Below are 14,467 nucleotides of genomic sequence, written 5' to 3'. Positions count from 1 at the left end.
TGGACGTTCCCGTCGTTCGGCTGGTCGTTGCCGCGCGACTCTGTGCCCTTGGTCCGGATGGGCGGGCCGCGCTTGGGCGCCATGAGCTGTGTCGTTCCTCCGCTGCTGCGGAAAAAAAAAGCAAGACTAGTTGCAAAAAGTCTGTGGTGCAAAACCCGCCCAAAACTACCAAAATCGCTGTCACGGCCAGCTCGGCACTATCTACTCAAAAAAAGTGACGTAGAGCACCCACTTTTTAAGCGTTCGCCGCATACACAAGGTCCGCCTGCGTGCGGCGCCAGCTTCTCAGGGCCGTAGCGCGAAAAACGACCGAGGAGATGCATCCTAGCTGTCGCCGCCGAAGGCGACTCGACGTCGCTGAGATCGGAGATCAAGCTCTGACAGGTCACACGTCGCTCCTTTGACGCCGACGTGACTCACCCGTGCAGATCACATCAGGACACGGTCTCGACACGCTCGGTACGACGCCTGCGACCCGTCTCGGGTCAGGTGGCACGACGCTCATCGCGCCTACCAGCGCTGCCGTACAGGTTGCCACGACGAGGTCGAGCACGCTTCTATACGCTCGCCGAGCCTTCCTTTCCATCCCATTAGGCAGCCTGGGAACGGTGGCGGTCAGAGGCAAAGCCTGCGAGGGGTGGTGGAACCACATGTCACGGCTACTGCCGGCTCGACCCCACGATAGCCTCCGAAGGCTGACTTTGAGGCACAATCATCGGACGACGTCGGCGAGTTGAGTCGCGCTCGCGGTAGCCAGATGGCCTCTCATACTAGTATCATCGGCCATGGCCGCAGGAAGCGCGGGGGATTCCGCTGGGAGCAACACGGAGCTCCGTTGGACGCGTTTTCAAGATTAGCGTGTCAGAGTGAAATGGAACTAGCCTAATTTGGGGCCTAACAGTTGCGCTATTGTTGGCTGAAATCCTCAACGTTGTTCAAGTGTTCACCCCAGCCCATGCTGTTACTGTTTATTACTGTTGTTACTGTTGTTCAGCGGCCAGCAAGCAGAAAATGGCCAAAAAACCGGGTAAACCCCGAAAATACCTGGGTTTTCCCGGGTATTTTTGGGTATTACCCGCACTGGACACTAGAGATCGTCGTGGGTCACTGCCAGGCCTTCCTTACTGTTGTTCAGTCGGCCTAACGTTAGCTACTGTTGTTGGGAAGCCCCACTGTTGTTCTGTTTTGTTACTGTTAACACTAGCAACACTGTTCAGCTCCTAACGTTAGGCAACCCTAGCGCGTGTTCGCCGGCCACGGGGGCAGCAGCGCCTGCCTCCAGCGGCGAGACCTCGGCCGCTGCAGGTACGCGGGGCTCGGCGCAGGGCTGACGCGCGCTTTCCTCGTGAGTTGGCGCGGCGGTGCGGCGCCCGGCTCAACCCCGCACCCGTCTCACCGCCGCCCGGGCGGCCTGTAGGCGCCAACGGCGGAGGGATGGCCTCGTTACAGCCTCATCCAGCGGCATCACAGAGTCGGCCCAGCCCGCCTGCGACGCGTCAGATCGGTGACACTTCAGTCTTCAAACCTGATAGTTCGCCGTCGATCCAGGGCGCGGGCGCGGTGCTCGACGTGCTCGGCGGTGCGTGTCACTGTAATTGCGTAAAAAGAGAGCGCGAGAGAGGTTAGTGTCGGTTAGACTCAGAAGAGAGCGCGCTGTGCGGCCGCGGGGGCGCGCATCAGAAATCGCCTTTTTTCGCTGCTCAACACACTATAGAAGACGGAGCTCGCATGCGGGCAAATCTTCTCACTGCCCCGGCGCCCACGCCTCGATCTTCTTGGGCAGCAGCTGGTACGACAGGTCCTCTCCGTGGCCTAGGCAGCCGCGTTTACCCTCGCCCCAGGTAAAGACGGCGCCGTCGGCGGTGATGGCGAGGCTGTGGTATGTTCCCGCCGACACGAAGACGACGCGCTGGCCAGCAAAGGCCTCGATCTTCTTTGGCAGCGGCTGGGTCTGCTCGTCGCCGTGGCCCAGCTGGCCGTGGCCTCCATAGCCCCAGCTCCAGACAGATCCGTCGGCGGTGATGGCGAAGCTGTGCAAATCTCCCGCCGACACGGTGACAGCGCGCCGCCCTGCAAAGGCCTCGACCTTCTTGGGCAGCAGCTGCTCCTGCTCGTCGCCGTGGCCCAGCTGGCCAGAGTATCCCAAGCCCCAGCTCCAGACGGAGCCGTCGGTGGTGATGGCGAGGCTGCGGTATCCTCCAGCCGACACAGCGACGACGCACTGGCCCGCCAAGGCCCCAACCTTCTTGGGCAGCAGCTGCGACTCCTGGTCGCCGTGGCCCAACTGGCCTCTTCCTCCATGGCCCCAGCTCCAGACGTCGCCGTCAGCGGTGAGGGCGAGGCTGTGGTTCATCCCTGCCGACACAGTGACGACGCGCCGGCCAGTAAAGGCCTTGACCTTTTTGGGCAGCAGCTGGTGCTGCGCGTTGCCATGGCCCAGCCGGCCAAAGACTCCATGGCCCCAGCTCCAGACAGCTCCGTCGGCGGTGAGGGCGAGGCTGTGGCTCTGTCCAGCCGACACAGCGACGACACGCCGCCCAGCAAAGGCCTCGACCTTCTTTGGCTGCCACTGGTCCTCCCAGTCGCCGTGGCCCAGTCCAAAGCCTCCATCACCCCAGCTCCACACAGCGCCGTCGGCGGTGAGGGCGAGGCTGTGACAATCGCCAGCCGAAACACTCACGGCGCGCTCGCCGCCCGGCGTTGCGGGGAGGCGGGTCGGCGTGTTGAGCTGCGTTACGCCCTCGCCGTGACCGAGAAGGCCTGGTGATTCCTCCTCCTCGTCGTCTTCCTCCTCCTCCTCCTCCTCCTCGCCCTCCGCTGCCGTTCCGCACGACGAGAGCCGCCCCTCGCCGTTGATGAAGACGCTGTGCCGTTCGCCTGCTGCCGCCCTCGCCGGCCGGTTGGACTCGTGCAGCAACGCCGAAAAGCACAGCCACCGCACGGCGCAGCCCTCGCCCGCTGGCGGCGGCGGCAGCTCGAAGCCGCGCTCTTGCGCCCACAAGCGGATGCCCTCCTCCGCAAGCGAGGCGTGGAAGAGCAGCGAGACGGCCGCGACGCGAGCGATGTCGATGGGGCTGTTGAAGCGGGAGAGGACGCGCTCGAGGAGCTCCCTGGGGAGGTCGAGGAGCCGGGCGGGCGGCGGCGTGCTCGGCGAGGGAGCGGCGGTGGCGGCGGCGGCAAGGCGGCGCGAGCGGCGGCGCGGCGGGGTGGACATCGCGAGGAAAAGAAACACGCGACTCTGCGCGTGCCACGCACACCGCCACGTTGCTCGGTTGCTCGGAGCGACTGCGCGCCGTTCGCGAGCGGGGGCGAGGTCGCCGCCGCTGCTGGCTGTGAACGCTCCCGGGCGGCCCTTATTTGGCCCGCACCCCCACCCGCCACCCGGACCCGGGCTAGCGCCCAGAGGTGAGGGGGGTCGCGGAGCTATGAATCGGAGATCGCCGTACAACTGCCACGCCGCTAACGCTTCCCAAACACTCTCGTACCGTCGATTGCACAGGCGTGTAGACGCTATTGACTGGCCAGTCGTCGCCCTCAGAGAGAGAGACGCAGAGACCTCAGAGGTAATCGTGACGACACACAGCTTGTGAGCCACGTCGCCCGGGCGGAGAGCGCGCGCCACGCGCTGTGCCACACACGCTCCGCACAGCTCGCGCCGCCCATGCGCTCAAATAGGGGAGGGCAGCAGGGGCGGGTTCCCGCGCTTACAATTGTACTCGTTGGCGACGGTCCTTCCGGAGGCCGCGTTCCAGGGTCATGAAGACGCTGCGCTCGACGGTTGTGCGTGCGGCTGGCAGTAGGCTGCTGAGCGCGCGTGCGGCAGCTGCGTCGGTGCTCGATGGCGCGGTCGACACCTCGAGCGCCTCTTTCCTCGCGAACGCCGCGCGGATGGACGAGCAGCTGATAGAGGTTCGCTCGGCGACAGCGGTGGCACACGAGGGCGGTGGCCCGCGCGCGCGGGCGCTGCACACGGCACGCGGCAAGATGCTCGCGCGGCAGCGCGTCGAGGCCCTCCTCGACCCCGGCTCGCCCTTCCTTGAGCTCTCCCCGCTCGCCGGCCACGACCTGTACGGCGACGAAGCGGTGCCGTCGGGCGGCGTGGTGACGGGCGTCGGCTCGGTGAGCGGGCGACTGGTGATGATCGTGGCGAACGACGCGACGGTCAAGGGAGGGACCTACTACCCGATCACGGTGAAGAAGCACCTTCGCGCGCAAGAGGTGCAGAACAGACGCCTTCACACCTCCTCTTCACGCCTCCTCTTCACGCCTTCAGCCGCGATCGTCAGGTTGCGGCGCAGAACCGGCTGCCGTGCGTCTACCTCGTCGACTCGGGCGGCGCCAACCTGCCGCGGCAGGCCGACGTCTTCCCCGACAAGGAGCACTTCGGCCGCATCTTCTTCAACCAGGCGAGGATGTCGGCTGCCGGAGTGCCGCAGCTGGCGCTCGTCTGCGGCAGCTGCACCGCCGGCGGGGCGTACGTGCCCGCGATGGCCGACGAGGCGGTGATCGTGCGTGGCAACGGCACCATCTTCCTCGGGGGGCCGCCGCTCGTCAAGGCGGCCACCGGCGAAGAGGTCACGGCGGAGGAGCTGGGCGGCGCAGACGTGCACTGCAAGACCTCGGGCGTGACCGACCACTACGCGCTCGATGAGCCGCACGGTCTGAGGCTGGCGCGCCAGATGGTCGCCTCGCTCCCGCCCTCGCAGGGCGGGTCGCTGCCCCGCGCGGACGCGCGGCCGCCGCTCTTCGACCCGGCGGAGCTCCGCGGTTTGGTACCGGCGGACTCGCGCCAGCCGCTGCCGATGCGTCGCGTGCTCGCCCGTGTGCTGGACGGGTCTGAGCTGAGCGAGTTCAAGGCGGAGTACGGCTCGACGCTGATCACCGGGTGCCGGATCGCCGAGACGCAGCCGACACACCGCCGAGATGCAGCCGAGATGGAGGGAGGGAGGAGACGCCCGCCTGCACGGGCGAGAGGAGCGGCGCAGCGGCCCACACACCGCGCGCGTGGACGGCGCCTCTTCACGGCGGCGTGTCTCTGGTGTGGAACAGGTTTGGGTCCGTGCACGGGTACCGGGTCGGCGTCGTGGCAAACGACGGCGTGCTCTTCTCCGAGTCGGCGCAGAAGGGGGCCCACTTTGTGCAGCTGTGCGCGCAGCGCGGCATCCCGCTCCTCTTTGTGCAGAATATCACCGGTCCGTATCTCCCCATATCTGCCCATATCTCGCAGGAGCGACTTCTCCTCTCGCTCAGTAAGCTGTCCGTATCTCCCCATATCTCCCCATATCTCCCCACATCTCCCCACATCTCCCCACACCTCCCCACATCTCCCCACATCTCCCCACCTCTCCCCACCTCTCGCAGGCTTCATGGTGGGCAAGGCTGCCGAGCACGAGGGCATCGCCAAGCACGGCGCGAAGCTGGTCAACGCGGTCGCGACCGCCAACGTGCCAAAGCTGACCGTGGTGGTCGGCGGCTCGTTCGGCGCGGGGAACTATGGCATGTGCGGCCGGGCCTACTCGCCGCGGTTCATGTTCATGTGGCCAAACTCGCGCATCGGCGTCATGGGGGGCGAGCAGGCCCGGCCGCGCCTGTTCACAGCTAGAGGTGTGAAGAGACGCTGTTCACGCATCGGCGTCATGGGGGGCGAGCAGGCGGCGGGCGTGCTCTGTCAGGTCAAGGAGGCGCAGGCGGCGCGTGCGGGCGCGCCGCTCGACGCGCGGCTTCACGGCTTGAGCCTTTGACCGGCGCCTCCTCACGGCGGCCCGGTGTGTCGTCAGGCACGCCGCTCGACGCGCCGGGCCTCGAGAAGTACCGCGAGAGCATCCGCGGCCGCTTCGACGGCGAGGCGAACCCGCTGTACGCGACGGCGCGCCTCTGGGAGGGGCGGCACGTCGCGAGGGTCGCCGAGATTGCCCGAGCTCACCCGAGATTGGCTCCACCTCAGGCGCGCCTCTGGGACGACGGCATCATCGAGCCCGAGTCCACCCGCGACGTGCTCGGGCTGGCGCTCGCCGCGGCGGACGAGGCGCCCGTCGAGGAGACGCGCTTCGGCGTCTTCCGCATGTGAGAGGGGGGGGGGGGGGGGGAGTGGAGAGGGCACTTTTGGAGTAAGCAGCGATTGTCCCGCGCCGGGAGATGCGCAACGATTGCCGGGGAGAGAGACGGCGGCCCCGCGTCCCCACGAAGAGAGGGAGAGGGGTTTTAATTTCCCAAGAGAGATACCGATAAGTGCCTCAAGAGCGGCGCGCAATACACCGCAATTTGCAGGAAAGCTCAACAGCGCGCTCGTCGTGTGAGCGCGGGCCGCGAGATTAACGATAAACCGCAAGTATCCGCTCTCTATCGGTTTCGCAGCAGCAGCCCCTGTGGCGGGATCCGCTCGATGGCTGCATCGAGCGCCCCGTAGATGCCTCGCAGCTGCTGGGCCGCGCCGCTGTCGACGCCGTGGTGGGAGGGCGTGAAGGGCGGGAAGTGGCTGCGCGCGGCGAGCGGCACGTCGAGGAAGTCGAGGATCGAAGGGACGGACGCGTTGAGCGTCTCGTACCGCACGACGAGGATGTCGGACGTGCAGCGCGGCGCACGGCAAGAGAGCCAGGAGCGGAACTGGGCCATGGTACCGAAGAGGTCGGCGCCTGCGCGCGGCCGCGGGGCGGCGCCGGTGGGGGTGGGGAGGGAGGAGGCGCGGCGACCACGCAACGACAACCGCAGAGCACGCGACATTGAAGACACTGCTGGCGCGAGCGGCGGCAAGTCGACTCTATCGGCGGCGGCCGGCCCTCCCCGGGCGGGGGGTCTCACCGTTGGAGGCAAAGGCGTCGAGCGACGCGAGAGGCCCCGCAGTCGGCACGCGGCAGCTGGGGCAGGTGGTGGGGCGAGGGACACGGAAGCTGGGGTGGCGCGGGTGGCGCGAGGAGGGCGGGCGGGGCGCGACGGACGGGGGAGGGGGGGTGGGTGGCGCACGAGGAGGCTGCGGCGCCGAACTGCTGCCGAAAGGCGACCACGCCTGACTGGTTGCATGGGATGAGGCCCTCGCGTTGCTTTCGCGTGAACCAGCAGTCGTTGAGGCGGTAGAGGTGCCAGCACTGGAACTTGCGGCGGAAGACGGAGGCGACCGCCTCGATCGGCGAGCCCACGAGGAAGATGGCCTTATGGTCAGGAAACCGGTTCAGAGCGCTCGGGTCGGCCAGGTGCTTGAAGACTCCGTCGTCGTCGACGTGGCATGACAGCAGGTGGCGCGCCGGGCCGCCGTCGGAGAGGGGCGCGCAGCCGCACGGGCGGCTGACGAGCGGCTTCTCGCGCCTCAGCCCGTCTCTGCAGTCCGCACTCTCCTGGTACGCCTGCTCGAGCCCGCGAAACCACTCAAGCAGGAACGTCGAGCCGACGCCACCCATCGAGGTGACCGAGAAGGTGCCGCGAAACTGGCCCGGCTGCGGCGGGCGACAAAAGCGGTCCTGCGGCATATCGCACTCTGCGAGGCCGGCTGGAGGGTTTGGCATGTTTGTTGTGGCCCGCGAAGACCGTCCCGCGAAGCTGAGGAGGCGGCGAATAAATAAATCAAACAGGTATTTTCCCATTTCGTGCCTACCCAACCTCAATTTTATATAGCAGGGCCCGCCCCCAGTTCGGTCTAGCGTAGACTGAACAGGCGCTCGTGCGAGCCCTACCGCATCCCGAAAGTCGCAACTGAGGCGGCGGGCCCCCGTGGCGTGACCCAGCGGAGCACTCCTTCGCCGCTCGTCATGATCGGTAATGTCCGAGCAGCTGTGCGGACGGCTTCTTGTCGCTCTCGTCGAGAGCGTTTTGGCGGCCCGGCGGGTGGGAGAATCTGTGTCGTCTGATGTGTCACTGTGTACGTCACATCGGTCTTGATAACAAGCACGGTCAATCCGTCAAAGCGATACACTCGTTCCTATCTCGCTGGAGGGCTGGCACGGAGCTCTGTGCCGACAAACAGGAAGAGCCGAGCGGCAAGAAGGGCTCGATGGGGAGCGAGAAGCGTCAGAAGAGCTTCAGGTGTGACCTGAAGTCCGTCGTGACGCTCTTATTTCCCCCCAGGTTTGAGAGATTTTTAGCAATACCAAACAACTCTAACACTCACACGTCATTTGGGGCCTGGAGCCCTGTTCACGCGCGCGCGAGACGTGCAGACAGGGTTGCCAGGTGAGAGCGAATGGCGCGGTTCACGCCTCGCACAACAGAGAGAGAGATGCGCTCTGCATGGTGGGACATAAAAGAGAGCGAGTACTTGGGCGAGTAGGCCGTGCGGTCGACGCTGCCGCGCGCGACTTTGCGCGCGCAGGTTTGACCGCGCAGCTTTCAAAATTCGACGATATCTTCCGGAAAGACTGAACTTCCCGCAGCTCGGCAGCATGAGAGGCGCAGAGAGGCTGCGAAAAAGTAATATATCTTTACTTCCAACACCCGGACGTTCCCAGGGTGATGGAAGGTTCGACGCACCCCCGGACTGGGCGGAGAGGTCCCAGGAAACAAAGGCCTGGGCTGTCCGCCCCGCCCCCACTTGCCCTGACTGCACAGGATAGCGTGCCCCGACAAACGGCGACACATAGCGGGGGACACTGCGCCGGGGGGTATGCCTAACTTTGGTGCTTTGTGTGGGTCGCGTTCCCTTGGTAGCTGCGTGGTTGAAGCCCTCGTGCCGCTGGCTTGCCCCTTCCAGCGGCTGGCCCCTCGAGACTGTCGGTGCTTGGCGGGAGGAGGGGGAGAGGGAGGCCCGGTGGGAGGAGAGGGAGAGGGAGGCCCGGTGGGAGGAGAGGGAGAGGGAGGCCCGGTGGGAGGGGAGGGAGAGGGAGGCCGTCTTGGGCTCTTCTCCTCCCCCCTCCCTGGGCTCTTCTCCTCTCCCCACCCTGGGCTCTTCTCCCCTCCTCCCTGGTACTCTCGGCCTGATTACCGGAGCGACTGCCGGAGCAGACGCTGGGGGGACACTCGCGCCCGGAGGCGGTACGCACGACCCGGAGGCGTGGGGATGGGGGGGGGCCGCGCCGCCGCCGCCGTGCCGCCTTCTCCCGCTTTGACCTCCCCCAGCTGCTTCTCCTCAAATCAACCTGTGAGCTTGCGAGGCGGCGGGGGTGGGAGTGCTCTCGGGCGGCGTGTGCGAGCGCGCGCGGCGCGAGATCTCCTTCGCGAGGGCACGGTGGGTCGGGTGAGTATCTCGCGCGCTCGCACTATTTCACGTTATATCAAGCACTGCCTTTGATGCCTTTGCAAGAACCGCCAGCGGCGGTGGTCGAACCGGTTCGCGGTTCGAGCCGGGACCTTTTGGCTCCCGGTTCGGAACTCGCTTGGAGGGTTGCTTCGCTCTCGCGGAGCGAGCGCGGGCGCGTGGGTGCGTGTGCGCGTGCGCTGCTGCAAGGCGAGGCGAGGCGAGGCGCGGGGCGGCGCGGCGCGGCGAGGCGGGCGGCGGCGGCGCGCGGTCGTTCTTTTTGCCCGGGTGAGGCGTGGCTTGCGCGCCGCGCGGTGATGACGCAGCACGCTGAAAAGTCCTTGGTGAGCCACCGCGGTGGCAGCGAGCCAAAGCAACCACCTGCCGCATGACGGGTTGACCGACGGCGTCTCTTTTTTCTTTCGCAGAGAGGCTGCGAGTGCTCGACGAGTCTTGCGAGCTGCGCGGTCAAACCTGGGGGGAACCGACCGCATCAGGGTGGATTTCCGAAACCTCCGTGAGCACCTTTGTCGGTTCTAACTCCCCATCGAGCCCTTCTTGCCGCTCGGCTCTTCCTGTTTGTCGGCACAGAGCTCCGTGCCAGCCCTCCAGAGATAGGAACGAGTCGCTTCGACGGATCGACCGTGCTTGTTATCAAGACCGATGTGACGTACACAGTGACACATCAGACGACAGAGATTCTCCCACCCGCCGGGCCGCCAAAACGCTCTCGACGAGAGCGACAAGAAGCCGTCCGCACAGCAAGCCGGTGGAGCCGAGCGCGCGGAATCGACGATGGCGTGCCGGCCATGGGCCCGGACGAAGGTCCTGGCTCGAAAACGCGAGCAGAGGCTGCCAGGAACGACGTGCCGCGGCTCGCCGCGCATCTGTTGCGACCGACGACGTGCCCGACGCCGTCCCGCGGCCGCCAGGAAGAGGCCCGCGCAACCACTTCTGGGACCCGCGGCCGCCGGGCGTGTGGCGGCACAACGAGTCGAACGAACCGAACCAGCGCAGAGCGGCGCGTCTCACGAGCGCCCGCGGCCGCCACGCCGCCGCCGTCCGCGGCCGACCGTGGTCGCGAATCAACGCGGCGCGGTGCACCGCTGCGCCTGTCCTTCCGCGCCGCTGGACGTCGGCCGAGAAGACCGCTTCCCTCTGGGGACCCGACTCCGCGAAGATCGCGCGCGCGTCGTGAGTGGCGGCGCGCGCGCGATCTCTGTTCCCGGGCACGCCGGTCGCAGTGGCATGGGATCCCAGGCTCAAAAGCGCTCAACAGCGAGCTGCTCCTCCTCCTGCCGCCGCTCCGCTCACCGAGACAACTCGGTGCCGCCGTTCTCGCCGCCGCCGCCGCCGCCGCCGCCTCGCGCCTTGCCTCCGTCACCGCCGCCCTCCATCTCGCAGCGGCGCGTCCCTCTGATGGCGCGGGCTCCTCGCTCGTTGGCGCCTCGCCGCCGCCCCCCCTCTCGCCGCCACTCCGCTCGTGGCCGCCCCATCCCCTGTCAATCCCGCCGCCTCCCCTGTCAATCCCCCCCACCGCCGCCACCGCCTCGCGCGTTTAGCGGGCCTTTAAGCTTAGGAATCCTAAATAGAGGACAGCCTATAAAGTGTGAGTCACACACACACACACACACAGCCTATAAAGAAAAGAAACGCAATGTCGAAGGTGCCACCTTATCAACCGCAAAAATAGGCCCGCGCGTGCTGCGCGGGCCCGGCGAGCGACTAGCGAGCCAACCTGCTAGTAAATAAATAAAAAAACGGGCAAACTCTGAGACGAGATGGGATTTAGGGACATGTGTCCCCGCCCTGCACGATCTTGGTGTGAGGGATCTTCAATCCGTCCCCTCACCCCCTGGTCACTACCCGACACTAGAGAGCAGCAAGAGTTGGGGCTGCGGCTACGGCTGCGGCTGCGGGAGGGGCTATGGTCGCGGGAGAGCCGCTGCGCCGCGTGGGCGCGCCTACACCGCGCTTGCTCCGCTCGCCACCTCTCGCAAAGGTCCAAAGTCATAGCCATCACCTCCTCCGGCAAGTCCTTTTCGCCTATCTCGCCGTCCCTCCATGCCTGGTAGAGCTCGTCGTCATAGCCATATTGCATCACAGCCTGCTGCACTGCGTCGTGCACAACCCCTGCCACCCTATCCCGCGCCTCAGCGTCGGAAAATTCGAGCTCGGAGTCATACCCGGAAGCAGGCGCAGACGGCCGCGGCGATTTGGCAGGCGGCGAGGTGGGGGAGGGAGAGCGCGGCGGTGCGCGCTCGGTGCTCCCGCTGGTGCCAGAAGGGCCAGCGCCCAATGCGCTCAGCCTGTTCTTGTCCACCACCTTGGGAGAAGGGGCGAAGCAAACAGGAGCACTTGGAGCACTTGGAGTGCAGTCATTAACCTCACATCCAGGGCCGGGGAGCTCAGAAGCGCACCCAGCGGGCCGGATGATCGGTATCGGGCTACGGGCTAGAGAGCCCTGACCCCTAGGGGGGGGTGCGCGTTCGCAGGGCAAGGGCCTTAAAGTAAACACAGTTCTCCGAGAGGGCTCCGTGTACCGGGTTTCCCCTTAACTGCAGAACGCCCCCTCTACTCGGAGCTAGTGGACACGGACACTACGACACCACCCGTCACGTACACACACGACTGTCTAACGTGTACACTGCCCGGCCTCGTCCCCCACCCTTCAGGGTACTACTTTTATATGGTATGGTGCCAACTCACCTCGAGACCATACCTCCCCGCCTGCTGACAGACCCAGCCTCCCGCCGACGGGACCATCCCCCCCCCCCCCCCCCCTCCCTCGCCCCACCTCCGCCGGCCGCCTTACTTAGGCTCCAGGAGGCTGCAGACACCAACACTTAGGACCCAGAGATCGCTCCTCATCGAGCCCTTCTTGTCACTGTGTGCGTCATGCTCAGAAGCTTCTTCGCGTTCCTCGCGGTACTCAGCACGGGCGGCTCAGCCGCGCTCCTCTTCAAGTGTCTGCCGCTGATCGTCAGGACACTGCCGCTGCCGGGGCCGCGGCCCACGCCCCCGCCGCTCCCGCCGCTCTCGCTGCCGTCGCCGCCATCGTCCCCGCCGTCTCCACCGTCCGGTCCTCTCACCGGCTACGGTTTCTTCGAGTCGTGCCGCGAGGTCGGCTGGTCTAGTTCGGGGAACCCTTACCCATACGGCCTCGCCCTGACTGTCACGTTTAGCCCCGACACGGACATGGACGGCGTGTACATCGAGGCGGCCACGCCGGAGGGCTCTGCCTGCGGCTGGTTCTACTGGCCCAAGCTTTGCTGGCTCAACCTGCTCTGCGCCTGCTGCATCATCGCGGTGAGCGGGGTGAGCATCAAGGCTTTCGCCTACTACTCGCAGGGAAGCTTCACGTGCGTGCTCGACAACATCGCAGGTGACCTGACGCAGGTGACCCCAGAGAATCAGCGAATGATGACGTCGCCCTGGGCGTCTGTGGATCTGGAGATTCGCCGGCTCACCCTGCGCTGCCACGCCCTGACGCCTGACGCCAAGAAGCCCTCGCTCGACTCGCCGCTCTCCGACCCCGGCCGCCTCTGCCAGCCCTACCTGCTCCGCATCTTCATCGCCTTCCTCGCGGTCGTCGGCATGGGCATCTTGAGGATCAACAGGTATATGGCATCGGCCATCCAAGCACCCCTCGCCGACGATGCTCCGGCTGCTGTGGATCGGGCAAGTCGCGGCGAACAACAGGGGAAGGCGGAGGCAAAGGACGACGAGGCGCCCGTGAGCGCGACGGCGAGTTCTTTAGTGCAGCCCCTCCCCGCCCCCTCCTCACGCCCTCCGCCTCGCGGGGCCTCACCCTGGCTCTCTCCGCGCGCCGCCACAGGGCGACTGGAAAACGAAACCGCTCGAGAACGAGCGCAAGACTGAGTCCAAGATGGACTCCTCTGAGGCCGCCAAGCACGGCGCCAACTGGTTTGGGGCCCTCTCCGGCGCGGAGGGGGGGGGCGGGGGCGACGGCGGCAAGGCGTGCGGCGAGGCGTCCGACGGCTCCGACTCGCCGCCCTACCCCTCGGTGCGCGCTCCTGCCAGAGACCGCACCTTCTCACTGCGCCGTGGGAGACGGCGCCCGACTCGCTCTGCGCCCCGCCTGCCCGCTCAGGGCACGCCCCTCTCGCCCAAGAATCGGGCCAAGAGGCTCTCGCTCGACTCGCCGCGCTGCGGCCCCGGCCGCCTCTGCCAGCCCCACCTGCTCAGCATCTTCATCGCCTTCTCGTGGCTCGCGATGGGTCCGCCAAAGGTCGCCGCCGCGGTCGCCACCCTGGCCGTCGTCGGCAAGGTGACGTGGCGCCGCAACTCAAATGCCCGCCGCCTCGGCTGTTCCACAGCCTGCTCGGCGTCCTACTCTGCTTGGCCACCGTCGCTGGCGGTGATCTGTCGCTGGCGGCGCCGCGCTCGTCGCATCCTCAACGACCGTGCTCTTCATCACAGCTGCCCTCCTCGTCGCCGCAGTTTGCAGCTGGCGGCTCGTCGGGATGGCAGGCGGCCGAGACGACAAGGGCAGCTCGAGATCCGCCTCGCTCGAGCCTGCCGAACGTCGTTCCCGCCATCGCACGCCGTCTCAGATTCACCACCAGCAGTTCAACTCACATAGCTGCTTGGTCCTGCTTTGCGCCTTTGGTATGCTTGCTCCTTGCGAGGCTCAGTTTTCGACACGAGCTTTCGTCCAGCGCGGGTTTCCGGGTACGAATGGGCGACATTACGCTAATCGTTACGCCTTTGCCGCGGTCAAGGCGGACGGCGCCGTCACCGCGTGGGGCTGGTCTCCGTACGGCGGCAGCGGCGCGCCGACCGACACCGGCTACACCGCCATCTACTCGACTTGTTGCGCCTTTGCCGCGGTCAAGGCGGACGGCGCCGTCACCGCGTGGGGCGGCTCTTCGTACGGCGGCAGCGGCGCGCCGACCGATACCGGCTACACCGCCATCTACTCGACGGGGTACGCCTTTGCCGCGGTCAAGGCGGACGGCGCCGTCACCGCGTGGGGCGGCTCTTCGTACGGCGGCAGCGGCGCGCCGACCGATACCGGCTACACCGCCATCTACTCGACTTGGCACGCCTTTGCCGCGGTCAAGGCGGACGGCGCCGTCACCGCGTGGGGCAATCCTTCGTGGGGCGGCAGCGGCGCGCCGACCGACACCGGCTACACCGCCATCTACTCGACGGGGCACGCCTTTGCCGCGGTCAAGGCGGACGGCGCCGTCACCGCGTGGGGCGACTCTTCGTACGGCGGCAGCGGCGCGCCGACCGACACCGGCTACACCGCCATCTACTCGACTGCGCACGCCTTGCCGC

General features: G+C 66.7%; 5 protein-coding genes across 5 annotated transcripts in view; 4 read left to right on the top strand and 1 right to left on the bottom strand.

Annotated features, from left to right (window-relative positions):
- Window positions 1-3,740: 3,740 nt before the first annotated feature.
- On the top strand, window positions 3,741-5,825 carry EMIHUDRAFT_455777 (putative methylcrotonyl-CoA carboxylase; the record flags this gene model as incomplete). The annotated part of the gene is made up of 6 exons (XM_005785845.1): window positions 3,741-4,218; window positions 4,287-4,885; window positions 5,050-5,192; window positions 5,362-5,576; window positions 5,652-5,700; window positions 5,778-5,825. Coding segments are annotated over exons 1-6 (1,515 nt in total), but the record flags the coding sequence as incomplete, so codon positions are not given.
- A 372-nt stretch (window positions 5,826-6,197) lies between these two features.
- EMIHUDRAFT_441551 (hypothetical protein) lies at window positions 6,198-7,130 on the bottom strand (the record flags this gene model as incomplete). Its single annotated transcript, XM_005785844.1, has 2 exons — window positions 6,198-6,632; window positions 6,799-7,130. Coding segments are annotated over 2 exons (765 nt in total), but the record flags the coding sequence as incomplete, so codon positions are not given.
- Window positions 7,131-8,888: 1,758 nt separating this feature from the next.
- On the top strand, window positions 8,889-9,537 carry EMIHUDRAFT_363899 (hypothetical protein; the record flags this gene model as incomplete). The annotated part of the gene is made up of 1 exon (XM_005785843.1): window positions 8,889-9,537. A coding segment is annotated over exon 1 (229 nt), but the record flags the coding sequence as incomplete, so codon positions are not given.
- Window positions 9,538-10,212: 675 nt separating this feature from the next.
- Window positions 10,213-10,702, top strand: EMIHUDRAFT_363898 (hypothetical protein; the record flags this gene model as incomplete). Its single annotated transcript, XM_005785842.1, has 1 exon — window positions 10,213-10,702. A coding segment is annotated over exon 1 (159 nt), but the record flags the coding sequence as incomplete, so codon positions are not given.
- A 1,356-nt stretch (window positions 10,703-12,058) lies between these two features.
- Window positions 12,059-14,467, top strand: part of EMIHUDRAFT_467773 (hypothetical protein) — a gene marked incomplete at its 5' end in the record, with an annotated part of 3,819 nt that continues 1,410 nt past the window's right edge. Inside the window, 4 exons of the mRNA XM_005785841.1 lie at window positions 12,059-12,895; window positions 12,999-13,187; window positions 13,275-13,451; window positions 13,906-14,396. Of these exons, the coding sequence (XP_005785898.1) occupies window positions 12,059-12,895; window positions 12,999-13,187; window positions 13,275-13,451; window positions 13,906-14,396 (1,694 nt within the window). The remainder of the gene's footprint in view (window positions 12,896-12,998; window positions 13,188-13,274; window positions 13,452-13,905; window positions 14,397-14,467) is intronic.

This window comes from Emiliania huxleyi (assembly GCF_000372725.1).
Source record: "Emiliania huxleyi CCMP1516 chromosome Unknown EMIHUscaffold_157, whole genome shotgun sequence".
Classification (NCBI taxonomy): Eukaryota; Haptophyta; order Isochrysidales; family Noelaerhabdaceae; genus Emiliania; species Emiliania huxleyi.
Note: the sequence above shows the minus strand (reverse complement) of the source record. Positions and strands in the feature narration are given on the sequence as shown.